The 16,193-nt window shown below is 37.5% G+C and overlaps 1 protein-coding gene across 1 annotated transcript; it reads right to left on the minus strand.

The window, feature by feature from the left end:
* Positions 1-5,553: 5,553 nt before the first annotated feature.
* Positions 5,554-6,252, minus strand: Naa11 (N(alpha)-acetyltransferase 11, NatA catalytic subunit). The gene has a single exon (XM_013020165.1). It carries the CDS (start codon positions 6,244-6,246, stop codon positions 5,554-5,556), a length of 693 nt encoding a protein of 230 aa, XP_012875619.1. The 5' UTR covers positions 6,247-6,252.
* Positions 6,253-16,193: the final 9,941 nt, after the last annotated feature.

Raw genomic sequence — 16,193 nt, forward strand, 5'->3', positions numbered from 1 at the left:
ATCATTTCTTATTTTCCAACTGTTCCAATTCCTATTATCAAGTGTTAGTGACAGTCAATGTGCCTGGTGCTGGAGAGAAATCACTCAGGTAAGCTGAGGCTACTCCTTCTGTTTCTCCATCTGCTAAGCTGTTAACAGGAAGACATATTGACAAGGGCTCAAGGAAAACATGGAATATTTCATCAGTATGATTATGCTGCCCTGGAGACAGATGTTAGAAAGCTGTAATATTTAAAAATAAAGAGATAAACACATTCTTGGAGGGAAAGAATAAAATGGTTCCAGCAGTAAGGAAGAAAATTTAAAAGAAAAAAGGAAAAATGGCAAAACCTTCTTACTTGGAAAAAAAAATCTCTGCTCAGCAATTTACCATTAGACAGACATTCTCAGAGTACACTAGAAAGATTTGTAAGAAGTACTTAGCAAGGCTGATTATGATTAGACAACAGACTTATCTCTTGTCATTAGATGGTTAAAGTCAGGGCACAGACTTAAATCCGTATCTACTAATTTTCACAAAAATTAAATATGATATTATATATTTTGGTAACTCACATTCAGTGAACATAAAAACTAGTAAAAACATAAAAAGCTAGTGACTTCTATAGCAGAGGTCAAAATACCTTAACTTCATTTATTTTTACTAAGGAAGAACTCTAAATGGAGATTATAGTTGAAGGTTATATAAATATTTACAATTGACATACAGTTGTCATCTCTTTTGTCAATATAAGTTTTTAAAATAGCAGATTCTCCTTTGTGTTGAAGCTTTAGTACTCTTTTAAATAAAATGCAGAGTGGCAATAGAAGAGAAGGAACTTTGGCTTTGATTCTGATTTAGATTTAGTTTCGGGGTTCTGTCACTTATTTGCTTCATTTTCCTCATCTGTAAAACAAGGATAATAATAACTACCTCACAGAGCTCACAAAAGGATTAAATGTAATATTAATAAATGTTACAGCATCACAAGTAAACACTATAGATCCTCAATAAATGGCAAGTTAGATCATAACACAAAAAAAGACACAAACAAGCAGATTTGATATTCCAATTTAATTCTACAAGTTCAACTATATAGCTGAAGCCCTTATTATCTTCTTCCACTGGAAAGGACAAAGAAAACCCTTCACACAAAAAGGGATTATAGGAAAAAGGGTAAGTCTCCAGAGAATTCAAGAAGAAATAGTAACTTCTACTATAGAAAAGAGGAGGAAGGGGGCATGAGGTCTAACTTGATGGTCCTGAATACCCTCCCCTCCTCAAGGATGGGAAACCTGGATAAAAATGGGAAAAGTTGGAAGCTGAGGAGCTTCAAGAGATTTCCCTGCTTCCTGTTTGGCATTCTAGAAGACAACCTTGTGGAATAACCACTATCCAACATAGGACTACTACAAACAGAATACAATGGCAGCATGGTGTGAGCAGGCCAAGTTCTGTCACAGCAGGCCTTAAGCATCCTTCACTTTTGTACAGCAGGCTCTCACGTCCAGGTATTCCTTCATGATCCAATAGGGTGTGTAGAAGCTTGCTGTTGCAAGTTGAAAATGAGAAGCCATTCAGGTCACTGTGAGATGGCCCCAGAATAGACACTGCAGAGCAGATAAAGTAAGCCAGGGTTCAGGGTGTAGATGTGGCTGAGACCTGTGATGCTGTTGAGAAGCAAGGGAAAGTAACAAGTGAGCAAGGGAAGGCAAGAATCTCTGACAGATCTGTAAGAAGCAATAAAAGGTATCAGCCTAAGACTGGAGGTATGACATAGCAGTAGAGCACTTGCCTAGCAAGGCTAAAGCTCTGAGTTCAAACCTCAGTATTTCATCCAAAAAGAAAGTGTGTTATGCTGTGTTTAGCGAATGACAGACTTCAGCAACAGATCAATGAGGCATGTAGGAACCAGTTTGAGCTGGCTATATTTCATGGAAGTTGGTGAACAGTCTGATGACAATAGGAAAGATCTATTGAAGCTTTGCTGCCTTCTCATCCTTGCCCCCAAAGACTTCTGAACATTTCCTGACACATCGAGGCCATTGCTGTGTTTAGGAGGAATAGGGGATCTCAAACACTGAGATTTGCTCTGAGCACCTATTCCAAACCTAAAGACATTGAGATAGTGTTGCTCGCTATCTTCAAACTCTATTCATATTCTATTTCACTTGAAAGGAATTTCAATTTTGAAAAAAATGAATGGCCTTCATAACTCTTGATATGTTAGATACAATGTGTCAAGTTCTACAAGTCATACTTTCTTTCTGTGAAACCTGGAAAGGAACTCACGTGTTATTATTATGTGCCTTTCCTTTCTAATTCAAAGTACCCTAATTATATTAGGCAATAGGAGGTCAATGAATTAATACATGAATGAACCTATGAGAAAATTATGTATATAAGATACTTTCTGTTGATGCATATTTTAACTGCAAACAAAATAGTACTAAGATTCAAAAATATAAAAAGGAATTACTTTTCTGATCTATTTCTGTACATAGAAGTAATAAGTTAGAGGATTACTATTAGAGATCAGTTAAAAGGCATTTTTGTATAAAATTATTATTATAGAAAAGTCTGCTTGATAAGTTCAAATCAATAAACTTTAAAATAATATTTTCTCTAGAATAGTTTGTGAGGCATCTAGATGTTTTTCATAAAGATTCTCTTTGAAATATGAATTTACAGTCTTTTCTTTCTAAGCTTGTTAATTTTAAATTGTTTTATCAACAGATTTTCTTTTCTTTTCTTTTTTGTCGATGGTAGAGCTTGAATTCAGGGTCTGGTGCAGTCCCTGAGCTGTGTTGCTCAAGGCTAGTGCTCTGCCACTTTGAGCACATGGCCACTTCCAACAGATTTTCTTGATGGTGGGGTCTGGAAGGTTGAGGAATATATATTAATTATCAATATAATGAACACAGCAGAATGTTATGGCTTACTGAAAAAAATCCTATAGTTTGTATTATAAACTACACAAGAGGAATTGCAGAGTTATTTCAGATGGCTTTTTCTCTGGCTCTTTAGATCATTAGAGTCACAAAATTTTAGTATTTTATTTTCCTTACCTCTACCACCATAATATATGTTAGATTTTATATATAGGCTCATACTCATAGAGAGGTCACAGACAGTGGCTTAGAGAGGGGAAAAACCCTGCTTTTATGTTTCCTTTGACAAAGGTGGTATTTCAGTCATCCTAAATGTATATCACACACAGATTAAAAGGTGACATTATTAGAAATTTTAAATAATTCAACAAAATGGAATGAATCTGGTATTTTAAAACACAATTTTAATCTCTTCCAAACCTCCTATTTATCTTCATAGAGCACAAATGTGTTTGAAATCTATGGTTTCTGGCATATCTGGGGTAAGGTTATACTAGGATTTTACCAGACCTGTCATTCTCTTAACTTTCCTCCATACTTCATGGTATCATTCCAGTTATAATTAGTTGTCTGGTAAAATTAAGAACAATCTATTTCAGTGAATGCTCATGTGAACATTTAACAACTTTTTGTTCAAATGACAGCTTAGCGACAGGAAGAATAAACCAGAGAGAGTCACTGATGGAACCTTAGTTCACTTAATATTGCCAGCTCAACGAAAATGCTAAGATTTCCATTTTTTTCTTCTTTGTTATTAATCATCAGGCACATATTTCTCATCAGATGAGCAGCAGTTTGATGGCATTCCTGCCTCAACCAGCATGTTTTGAACTGACCTGTCTTCATTGCTATGGCTCCCTAGAAACTTTGCAGCTGATAATGTTGATTCAGCTGAATGCTTTGACATTCAGCTTGTCAGTGAAAGCTATTTTAAACCTAAAATGCACCTCCTTTCCAACACTGCAAACTGTTGCTGCTCATACACAAATTTCTATCATTTCATTACTGTACAGAATTTAAAAATTTGAAGTTACTATTATATGTGTGTAAGCACATATGTGTGTACACACATGTGTGCTTACACACATACACACACCATTACTGGGGCTTGAGTTCAGAGCCTGGGCACTATCCCTTAGCTTGTTTTGCTTAAGACTGGTAATCTATTACTTGAGCCATAGTTCCATTTCTGGCTTTTTGGTGGATAATTGGAAGTAAGAGACTCATGGACTTTTCTGACTGGGCTAGCTTTGAACCTGGATCCTCAGATATCAACTTCTTGAGCTAGGAATATAGATGTCAGTCCACTAGCACCTGGCTATTATTACTTAATATTAAGGGCATATCTACAGATTATTAAAAAAGTACTTAGCACTTTACAGCAACCTTCATAATTGTGTACTCTATCTGAGAGTGCCCATCTGTTCTCCAAACTGTGTAACATCCCATTCTCTCTGTAACTGTTTCCTTATTATAAAATGCAGTCATATCATGAGTACTAAATGAAAAATACCTGGGCAGTGCTTAGATAGGAACTGTAACACAGTAAATCCTACAAGGTTAGGAGTATTTTTTTATTACATTCCTTAGATGAAGACAACAACTACCATTATTTCAGTTTTTAGCTGTAAAGGATAAGACTTTTCATAATATGATGACATAATTTATTATTCCTAAAAGTCATTAGCAATTCCTTAAAAGAGGTCATGTTCAGAATGTCTCACACTTGGTTTGTGTGAATTAGGGTTCAAGCAGTGTTTTCAATAGTTGAGTATGGTTGATATTCTCTCAATAATGTGTGTTTGAAGAAAACGTTTTCCTCCTTTTATTTATTGAAGGAAACAGGTCACCAATTCTGTAGAAATTTCCTCATTATGGATTTGGTTCATTACATAGTGTAATTCAACAAGTCCCTTTGATTTTTCTGTAAAAATAGTGTTTAGATCTCACACACAAATACCTTTCTTTTGGCAAGCATAAATGTCATAGGTAATACTGTGAACTTTCTACTGCATTAGATGACAAATGATATTTGTCTTTACTTTTACTGATGTTAAAAGATTGATGGTTAACTTAAAGTGTTTTCAGTTTGACCCATCATTACAAAATGTGCCAAACTTTCACCTAATAGTATTAACTAATGGTGACTGCTGGTTAAATGTATTATTTCATGTAGAGCTGCAAAATGGTGACTTTATAATTCCATCATCCTTCTTTATTTATTGGTCATGGGGCTTGAACTCTGGGCCTGGGCACAGTGCCTCAGCTCTTCAGCTGAAGGCTAGGGCTTTACCACTTGAGCCACAGTGCCACTTCCTCATCCTCATCTATTAACTGAAATTTTGTAACAATGAAATTTCTATCACCAACTGCAAGGTTACCCTGAAATAAAACCCATAGCATAAAAGCAGGATATATGCTGTTTCTTACACTGAGTTTAATCTACTACCAGTCTTGGAGTTAGTGTCCTATTAACTTCCAGTAGTGATCAATGAGTCTCCCCTTCCTTTCTCACAAGATCACCATGTCAAGGTCACCAAGTGGTTTCGACTCTGGGATATTGGCAGGACTAGAAAAGGGTGGGATAAGAAGGGACTGGGCTGGCCAAGGCATGGGGCAAAGATTCAGGATAGGGAAGAATGGTCAAAAGGGTCAGAAAAGAGAGAATACCTCAAGCAGGCTCTAGGAGGTGGAATCCAAGTCTTCTGAGGTGTCCTGGACATCAGTGCTTGAGGACCGGCTAGGTGCCTTGGTGTCACTGCCACTATCAGCAGCAGCAGCAGCAGCAGCATTCTCCTGCTGACAGGCCTCTTTGGAACCAGGAAGCATGCTGCCCAGGGTGTCTTGGTTCTCTCTGGATCCCAGCACCACAAACCCGCCCTTCTCCTTCAGCTCTCGTCTCAGCTCATCAGCCATCGGCGAGAGATCCCGCTTCATGGCATAAGCATCTTCCCCATCTGCATAGTACTTGGGTTCCACCTCACTAACCTGAAAGTTGAGGGTGTTGGAATAGAGGTGCAAGGCCGCCCGGTTGCTCTTCCTGACGTGCAGGGACACGTACTTGGCGCTAAAGTTCTCGATCATGGCCCGGGAGGCCTGGTCCATAAGCTTCTGGGCCAGGCCGAGGCGCCGGTGCGAGCGCTTCACTGCCAGCGAGGTGATGTGTCCGTGGGGGACATCATCGGGGTCCTCCTCCATTTTGGCCAGGACGTAGCCCACGATCTTGCCGTGCTCGTCTTCGGCGATGTAGGAGAGCTGCGGCCAGGAGAGGCCGTGGTAGAAGTAGTACTTCATCTGATAGTTCTCGGGGAGGCACAGGAGGTTGCAGTGTTGCATGTTCATCAGGTCATCCGGCCGAGCATTGCGGATGTTCATGATGGCGGCGGGTGGAAAGCCTGTGTCCGACGGTGGAGAGCTAGGAAGAGATGGTCCTCGAGCGGAGCGAGGAAGCCCGTTTGCCTCTGGGGGAATCGAGTCCGGGAGGCCCAAGCCGCTCAGCTGGAAGGTGAGGACGCCAGGAGGGTGGCTGGCGGGAAGGCCGGGTGGCCAGAAGGCGGAAGAGGCGGGGCTCTGCCGCACTTCCGGGAGGGCGCTGGGTTCCAGCCAATAAGATCTTTACTTGCTGTGCTTGTGCGCACCCTGCTGTGGGGGCGGGAAAGAGGAGTTGCTTTTATGAACACTTTGGTTTTAAATGCTGCGCGCAGCTAATTGCATTCATCATGGTGTTGTTGGGTTAAGGTGTAACTTTGCAAGCTGAATACATCTGGATACATCTATTCAAGGAGAACAAATGTATATAGCCAGAATTTACATGAAGAATCAGAACATTGCCTGCAGCCTCGAAGTCCCCTTCCAGAACCCTTCACCTCTGCTATCCATTTTATACAAATGGGAATCACAGTGCAACCATTCTTTTGTGTCTTTCCCCCGCCCCCCATCATCGTTTCAGCCATTTAGTTGAAGGTTCTCCATATTTGACATTCGATTGCCCTAAATACATCACAATTTATTTCTTCTCCTGTTATTGGCCAGCTCCGGAATAATGTGATCAGCATGGCCAAATAATATTGTGTCAATAATATATATTATTAACATAAATGCCTATTTACCTGGATCACAGATTAGAATGATTTTCAACTTTTATAAATATCAGTCAGCAATTTTCTAAAGTGATTGTTGCACACTCTCATCAATATTTGGGATTTCCTTCATTGTTTTCATTTTAGCTATTCATTTGTAATATGGGGATTATTATACTGTAGCATTGTAGTTTTAGTTTGTATTTCTCTGATGCTTCGTGTAATTGAACACCTTTGTGTGTGTGTGTGTGTGTGCTCTGAGCCTGACCCCAGTACTCAGAGTCTATACTCTGACCTTGAGCTTTTCTACTAAGCGTTTTTGGTAGTTAACTGGACCTAAGAGTGTCATGGACTTTCCTGCCCAGGCTGGCTTCCAACCAAGGTCCCCAGATCTCAGTTTCCTGACGAGCTAGGATTATAGGCATGAGTCATTGGCCCCTGGCTAATCAAATACCTTTTTATATGCCCATTAAGATGTTCTATGTTCTCTTTTTGGATGTTACAAATCTTGCTCATTTTCCTATTGGGTCATATATTGTTTTTATTTCAATATTTAATTAAATAGATTATTTTTCAAAATATGTCCTGGATTGGAATCCTTTGTCAAATACAGTTATAATAAATATCTTTTCCTATTGGTTAGCTTTTACCTTTCCTAATGTATTTAGTTATAGCAAACATGAATTTCTATATGGTGAAATTTCTTCTCTTAAAATTTTTAAGTGCCTTCTAATTGTCTACTTCATAGTCACAGAGGTTTCCTTTGTATTTTCTGCTAGAATAATTATTGTTTTATTTTTTTGTATTTGTATCTATAACAATTGGAATTTATTATTATGTATATTATGAGGTAGTACTTTAGTTATTTTTCCTACATACATGTACACTTGAGTTAGCACAATTTACTTTTAAAAAAATCATCATCTTTTCATCACTGCATTGCAGCATTATTTTGTCATGAATTCTAAATTCCCTTTCTAGATACATTTTTTAAAATGTGTGACATTTTGATAAAGCAATATTTACAGTATTTCTCTAATATGCAAAAAAGCCACATTTTATTATACTTTTTAAACATAAGTTGAATATGAGCTCTAGAATTATTTACATATTTTAAAACCTTCTCAGTTTCATAACCAATCTAAGAATTCAAACACCACAGTTCATTCTGTTGTAAATATACTACTAGCTAGGTCACAAATATACTCTTCTAGACTCAGTCAATTCTTTCTAATCACTTGTGCAACATATATTGAATGACCACTTTTTTTGTTAAAATCTGATTATGTTTTTAAATATATTTTTAAGTTTAAAAATTTGTACCAATTAAGCCTGGGAAGGTGGCTCAGTGGTAGAGTGCTTGCCTTGCATGCATTAGGCCCTGGGTTCGATTCCTCAGCACCACATAAGCAAAAAGAAAAAAGCTGGAAGTGGTGCTGTGGCTCAAGTGGTAGAGTGCTAGCCTTGAGCTGAAGAGCTGAGGGACAACGCCCAGGCCCAGAGTTCAGGCCCCACGACTGGACCCAAAAAAAATTGCACCAATTAATGTGTTTACTACAACAATTGCATAGATGTCATACATTGTGCTTTAATCATTAAGTTTTTAAGACATAAGACATAAATGTTTTGGCTGACTATATCTTGTAAAAGTTATATTTCAGTATTTTTCCCATTCAGAAATTTATCTTTTGGATATGATTTACACTATGGATAAGAATATGTACCCTGAAGTGTTGAACAATTGAAAGGATGCTCCAGACAATGTATTTGGTTACAGTGTATTTCGATACTTTAAAAAACATCCTTGGCCTACCAAAACTTCTGGACATTGTATTCTTAGATATCAACATTTTAAAACCAGCCAAAGGTAGAGATATACAGTCATATTGAATAGTTTCTAGTTAATATCAAGGATGGTAATTGCTAGTAGTTGGGCTTATTCCAGAGTGGGCGGGGTATAAAAATCAACCTAAGTAATCACAATAATGCATTTTTTATACGCACATAAATACAGAGAAAATATGTTGCAATGTGTTTGTCAGGGGAAAAGGGTCTTCCTGATTCATTGGCCACAGCACCTAAGACTAAAATTTCAACACTAGTTTTATCCTGATAAACTTTTCATTGCCAGAGAAATTCTCATCATATTCCCTTGAGTCTATACACATTAATTTCCATTGCAGTAAAAAGTAAGGACCCTAGACTAAAGACAACGATGCTTTAATGTAGCATTGATGATAAGTTGTACTTGGTTACATTCCTCAAGCTGAGGATAAGTAGAGGTTTTTACCAACAAATCATAACAATGCCTCTACTTTCTAGACTATAGAACTGATCAGAGTTCATTGACATTCTTTTTGGCTTGTTTATGAAACAGTATCTCTCTATGCAGCTGGCTCAAACTTGAGATCCTCCGGAGTGTCTCCTGCCTCCACTCCTAAGCAGCAGAATTACAGGTATAAACAATCATATCTGGCTGTTAATCTATGTTTATCATAAATTGAAGGCCTTCATAATTTTCACTCTTTGCAATAATTTAATACAAAGACATCTAATACATAACTTTGTTGCAAATAAAGCTTCTGTGGTCTTACTCAGATCTTATGCTGTATATATTAATATTTTATGGAGAGAAAGCCTCTGTGCCTGATTCAGTGTTAATCTCATGCTTATCAAATTTGACAGTAAGGTAACTGTTTGAGTCTAGTTTTTGTACAATCCTTAGTCAAGTTATTTTTAACCTTGTTTTTCTATATCCTCCATTCTGCATTACTTCTACATATGACTCAAACATTACTGTATAAACAATCCCTATACAGTATATTTTCAGTATGACCTTTAGACTACATTTCTTTCGCACTGTTAATGGTCAATTTAATTCCAAACCTTACAATGAGATTTTAAATGGGCTTTTAATTCCCCTGAGTCATTGTATCAGCTTTACTGTAAGAATGTATTATGCATCAAGGAAATCTGCTGTCAAGGTCTGACTCTAAACAGACTACTGGGATCATGTGAAGCATCACTGCAACTATTTCACTAATAGTTAAGCCCATAATCTCGTACTCTAGGTCATTCCAGAGAAATAATAGCTCCACTCCACTCCACTCAATCTTGAGCTTCTCCACCCAGTCCAGTGCCAGCACTTTTCCCCAGAGTCCCCTACTCTTCAGAAAACTAACAGAGAAACCCAATGAGAAGACTCACCAGAACTGAGAAGTGTTGCTTGGAGGGTCCAGTGTTGAGATGCAATTCTAGTGAGGCAGTTAAAGTTGGGAGGGAGGCGAGGGAGAGAGAAAGAGATAGTGAGGAGCCCAGAATCCAGTCTATAAACAGTCCCAGGTTCTGGGACCAAATGTTAGACACAAAAAAAGTCACTGAAGCTAGACAAAGAGACCAATGCCAGTACGAATTTATTTGGGAGGAAAATTTGCAGAGGGGAGCCTCTAGCCAAAGCTAGAGACTCACCCCCGCATACAGTCTGGTACATTTTATAGTGAATCTGTGGGAATGCTATAGTTTTTATCTGGTGGGGGTAGGTATGAAAGTAACTAATGGTGAGACATAGATAATGTACAAAATGAGTCACAGCCCAGGAATGGAAGAACCGGGGTGTGTTTGTGTGTGTGTGTGTGTGTGTGTGTGTGTGTGTGTGTGTGTCTGTGTCTGTGTCTGTGTGTCTGTGTGTGTGTCTGTGTGTGTATGTGTGTGTGTGTACAGAACCCTAGTCTGTTTGAAGCAGCTGTTAAGTCCTGGTTGGCTCCAGCCACATGGGTTACAACCAGTCAAGGAGCAAGGGTCTGGTGGGAGAGTTCATAAATCCAGGCCCTGTTCTAGGGCCTCAAGATACAGACATTAAGCTCTTTGTTTCTAAGAGTTTGTACATGATGAAAGATTTCTAATAAAGGAGTAGCAAAGAGAAGATCAGCCATATCTTGGATAAGAGAACTTCCAGTAAGCAAAATGTTATCTATATCCTTCTTCCAAATTTAGGAGAACAAAGAAATGCATTTCTTAGAGACTGGAGGAATTTAAAACAATGAGATCTAGAGGATTATATTTGTTGTTTTATGCTGATACTGAGGCTTGAACTCTGTGTCTGGATTCTGTCTATTATTATTGTTGTTGTTGTCGTCGTTGTTTTGGTCAGGACTGCACTACTTGAGCCATACCTTCACTTCAGGCTTTCTGGTGATTAATTGGAGTTAATAGTTTCATGGACTTTCCTGCTAGGGCTGGCTTTGAACCATTGTCCTCAGATCTCAACCTCCTGAGTAGATGGGAATAGAATTGTGAACCATGGGCTGTATGATTCTTGTGTTGTATTGAAAAATGGATTCAAGTTGATTAAAGAAACTCTGTGTGATGTTTTTCATAGTACATGGAATGCAGAAAAATGAAAGGATGAGGTGGGAATGATAGTGAAAGAAACACTGTAGCATTCACTGCTTGAGAATTGTAATTATCCCTGCTAGATTTCTCCATTGCCAAATAAGTAGAAATGTAAGGGCTTTTTCTTTTCAAGCTTTTTCTTGAAATGATTCAGTATTATGATTGATCCAACAGTACAATCAGATACCAATTGAAGACATGCTAATAAGACTGCTGTGTATGGGAATAGGTTTAAAGGATTATTTATATGCTTTGGTTATCAATTTTACAGATGTGACTCAAATGACACCCTTTAGGTAAAGCCTTTTCTCACTCTCTTTCCCCTGGAAAAATGAATTAACCTCCTCATATGTGAGTTGCTTTGATGCATATCTTTGACATACGCATGCTTTGCTTTATTCTTTTTATTTATTTGTTTTTGCAATGAGGCTTGAACCCAGGGACTTGCACTCTTGCTTAGTGTTTTCTGCTCACTGCTGACACTGTCACTTGAACCATATCTCTACTGCCAGCATTTTGCTAATTGCTTGAAGATAAGAATCTCCTAGATTTGTCTCCCTGGGCTGGCATGGAATCTCAGTCCTCAAAATTTAGTCTCCTGAGTAGATAGGATTCTATGGATGAGCTACTAACACCTGGAATTATTCTTAATTCCTTTTCTGTGAGGACATGATCCTGTTTTATTTTATTTTTTTCTTTTTCCAGGGCTGAGGACCGAACCCAGGGCCTTGTATGTGCCGGGTGGGTGCCCTTCCTCTGGGCTAACCCCCTAGCCCCATGATCCTGTTTTATAAAAATAGTATTTCTCCACACTAGCACATTACATGCTTCATATTATGTCTTACGTGGCATTCTGCTTACAGAATGAATTATGTAGTTGGAAGTATAAACATAATAAGATAGGCAAAATAAATTCTTTCTTTATGAAATTGTATGATTGTAGTACCTAGTTTTATGTAACAATGTCCATTATTGTTGCTTAAAGCATATAATGAGAAAATATGATGGTACTTCTACTGTATTACTTTTTATTCATATTATTTTCACTAACCATCTATATTATCTAGCACATGCTACAACATGTAGGCTACATAGATATTTGCGGGTCATTTTAATTATCTAAAATAAGTAAATTGAATATAATTTGGTAATGCAACTATAAATTTCTCTTGCATGCCTTGAGAAGACATTTTTCTACTGTTCAACTGCAAACTATTTCTCAGAGTTCATTGTCAACTGGCTTCCAGGGAGATTTGGTCAATGGCATCCAGGGGGCTAGAAACTGAGAAGGAAGAGAGAAAGCCATCATTGGGGTTGTGATGCTTTTCTCTGCTTTTATTTGGGTGGGTTTTGGACCTAGAAGTCACTGACAGTGTCCTGAGAGCATGATTTGTGTGAAAGCTCATAAACATCATTGTTTAGAAATACATGTGGAAGTGAAGGTCCAGAGTGGAGAGGAAATGATGATAGAGACTGGTTGATGTCACTAAAGAGGTGAGGTGGTAGGAAGAAATGATGCTGGACTGCTTGTTGATTGAGTACCAGGAAGCTGAAACATGTCTTAATTTACGGAATTGGAGACTATTTGGAGGAGTGCAGATGACCGGAAAGAGCAAATGCAGGTGGGCAAATACATACCCAATGGACATAAGTGAAAACGAAACTAGGGAAGTTGAGGAGAGGGTGTGATGGGATCCCTCTTTTCTTTCATAGGGATAGAATAATAGCTCTGTTACTTAGTTTTTATGTTTTTTGTGTATGTACTGGGATGAACTCAGGCCCTGGGTTCCAGCTCTTTGGGGAAAGGCTGGCATTCCACGACTTGAGCTATAGCTCTACTTCTGTTTTTGTTTTGTTTTGGGTGGTTTATTGGAGTTAAGTGTCTCACAGTCTTTCCTGCTTGAGGCTGTCTTCAAACTGTGATTCTTAGATAGCAGTTTTCTGAATAGCTAGGAATATAGGCATGAGTCACTAGCCCTCCACTCTGCTGTTTTGTGAATGATCCAGTGTATGAGAGCTTCATGTTAAGGATAATTAGCTGATACAGTTTTTAAAGAAGTCATTCTTAAAGTCCTGAAGCTGGTGACTGATAGATATCCAGAGAGTGCAAATCAGAATCTATGAATGAATTTCCATTCAGTTGGTTAGTAACTGAGCACTGGAATGACAAAAAGACAAGGGAATACCAATCTCTGGCTCCTAAGAAGACATCAGAGAAAAAAAACTAATTTATCTCACACTCCCATTTAAATCTTGCATGGTGTTCATTGTCAGTTATGAGATCAGTTTTTTTTGTTTTGTTTTGAAACCTAACAGATATATTTTATTCTATGGCCCCCTTGGCACATGGGATATGGTCAAATGCTTTCATGTATATTATGAAGTGGGAAGTAGAGAGAAATAAAACCAATTGAGAAATTAGTCATAGGATTTTAGAGTCGCTAGCATGCCAAACTCCCACATAAATTGCTTTTGGTTTCCTGGTATACAACTGATTGCCAACATTTATAAATGTTGTTCCTTTATAATCTCTGTTCTTCATGGTCTTGTCACTTTGATAGTTAATTTAATTATTTGGGGTTTGAATGCCAAAATTCAGTTGCTTAAAAATGTATTATTTCTCAAATGCAGGGAGTTAATAAACATTTTACAATGATTATCTAAACAGACAACTCAAGATTTTTTTAAATGTTTTATTTCAAAAGAAATTTTGTGTAACTAGTATACCAAATATAGTTATTGTTGGATTGAACCACATGGTGTCGTGGATATTTCCTGGCTCTAAAATTCTGTGGAATATTAATTTAGCTCAGATAAATTATGCTTTCATTGGGGTGAGCAGGTAGAAATCAAAATGGAGGTGGATGATATGGTATTTTAGTATTAAGCTGAAATTTAATAAAGTTAATTTCCTCTAGCTCTAAAGCAAATTGTCATGAAGAGTTCTATACTAAATGAGGAAATTTGTGTTTTGTTTCCCCAGTGTTAGTGATAATCCTTCTTAAAATACTTTAATTTTATTTTTAATTAATATATATTATTGTACATCTTAATAGAGTTCAATGTGATATGACTTCAAAATAAATAACTTTCTATTCTTTCCCAGCACTAATAGCTAGATTTTTCATCCCTGTTTGTACCCATTTCCCTTAGTGGTAGATTAGTAGTTCTTTACAAACCATAAAGTGTTAAAAGTATGTAGTAATTTGGATATACACAGTTTTCCTTGCTAGCTAATTATGGTAATCAACCTTTAGGAAATCAGAGTTAAAATTATTTTTGTCATTAAAAATGAGAATACAAGACACATAGATGACTTATACAAAGCCTTACTGCAAAGTATTTTCATGTCATGGTTTTAAGCCAGATTGTTTCTATTACCCTTTTTCCAAAACTGAATTTTGAGTGGTAGGACTAGATTTAGAGGATTAATATAAAAATCTAGAAACAAATGGATTTTTAACATTTCATCAAGAAGTTTTATGGCAATGAGCATCTATAACCCCAAAATTCAGGAGAATGAGGCAGTGTGATCAAATTTGAGGCCAACCTGTGGCTAAATAATGGGTTCAAGGCCAGTCTTTGCTACATAGTAAGACTTTGTTACAAAGTAAAAGAAAGAAAAACAAAACAAAGCGAATATGGAAAGGAGGTTTTAGGAATACATGTTTGATGGAGTTTCCAGAGCTCCCACTAAGTTAAATTCCATAACTCTAGAGGAACCCAATATGTTACTCAAGCTATATAAGCAAAACAGCTCCACATTTTAAGGTAGGCTGCATGTTTGGACTGGATAAATAATTCACCACATCATATGGCCAGTTAAGCACTAGTTTGCAATTCACTTTGTAATTATTTCAAGGAATGCAATTTAAAATTTAAAATTTGTTCTCTTTTGCAATTTTCTGCCTGCGTCCTTCTCTCTCTCTGTCAGTAGTTCTTGAGTGTTTCTTTAGGCTTCATTTTCCCAACACAGCCCAGATTGAACATGCAAAGCATATAACTCAGAAGAAGAAAGATGATGCTTGGGTCACAAGTCTCCTGAATCACTTTGCTAATCTGCCTCAACTGCCATCCCTAATTAGAGTAAAGAGATGACTACTTCCATGGCTGATTCTGCTGTTGCTGTATTTAAATGCACTTACAGAGCCTTACATAATTTTTCCACTTGATGAACTTATTATTCAATGTATAATGTAGGAAGACAAGATATTAACTTTCAAAAATCTAGAGACTATTTTTATAGGTGAAATACACTTGGCTAAATAAAGGAATTTATACAGCATGACAACAGGGTTTAAAAATTATAAAAATAAACTCTCATGTACTTTGAACTAAGAAATCCATTTAAAGTAGCTTTTATAACCCTTTTAAATATCTTTCTTTCCCAGAAATATTCTTTCTTTCTTTCTTGCCTGACCTGGAGCTTGAATTTAGGATCTGTGCTCAAGACTAGCACTCTACCACTTGAGCCAAAACACCACTTCTGGGCTTTTTCTGAGTAGTTTATTGGAGATAAGAGTCTCTCAGACTTTCCTGCCCAGGTTGGCTTTGAACCAGAATCCTCAGTTCTCAGCCTCCTGAGTAGCTAGGATTACAGGCACAAGCCACTGATGCCCGGCTTGCCTGGAGATATTCCTTTTCTTAAAAAAAATAATTTTATTGTCAAGGTGAAGTACATACGGTTACAGTTACATAAGTAAGGTGGTGAGTACATTTCTTATCCAACTTGTTAACCCTTTGCTCATTTTTGTCCCATTTTCCCTCCCCCTCTAAGTTATGCAGATTATTTCCAACATATTGCATTGTAAGAATCGCTGTTGCATTGGTTCCCCCTTTGTCCTTCGTCTT

Source organism: Dipodomys ordii, unplaced genomic scaffold, assembly GCF_000151885.1.
Source record: "Dipodomys ordii isolate 6190 unplaced genomic scaffold, Dord_2.0 Scaffold49, whole genome shotgun sequence".
NCBI classification, from domain to species: domain Eukaryota; kingdom Metazoa; phylum Chordata; class Mammalia; order Rodentia; family Heteromyidae; genus Dipodomys; species Dipodomys ordii.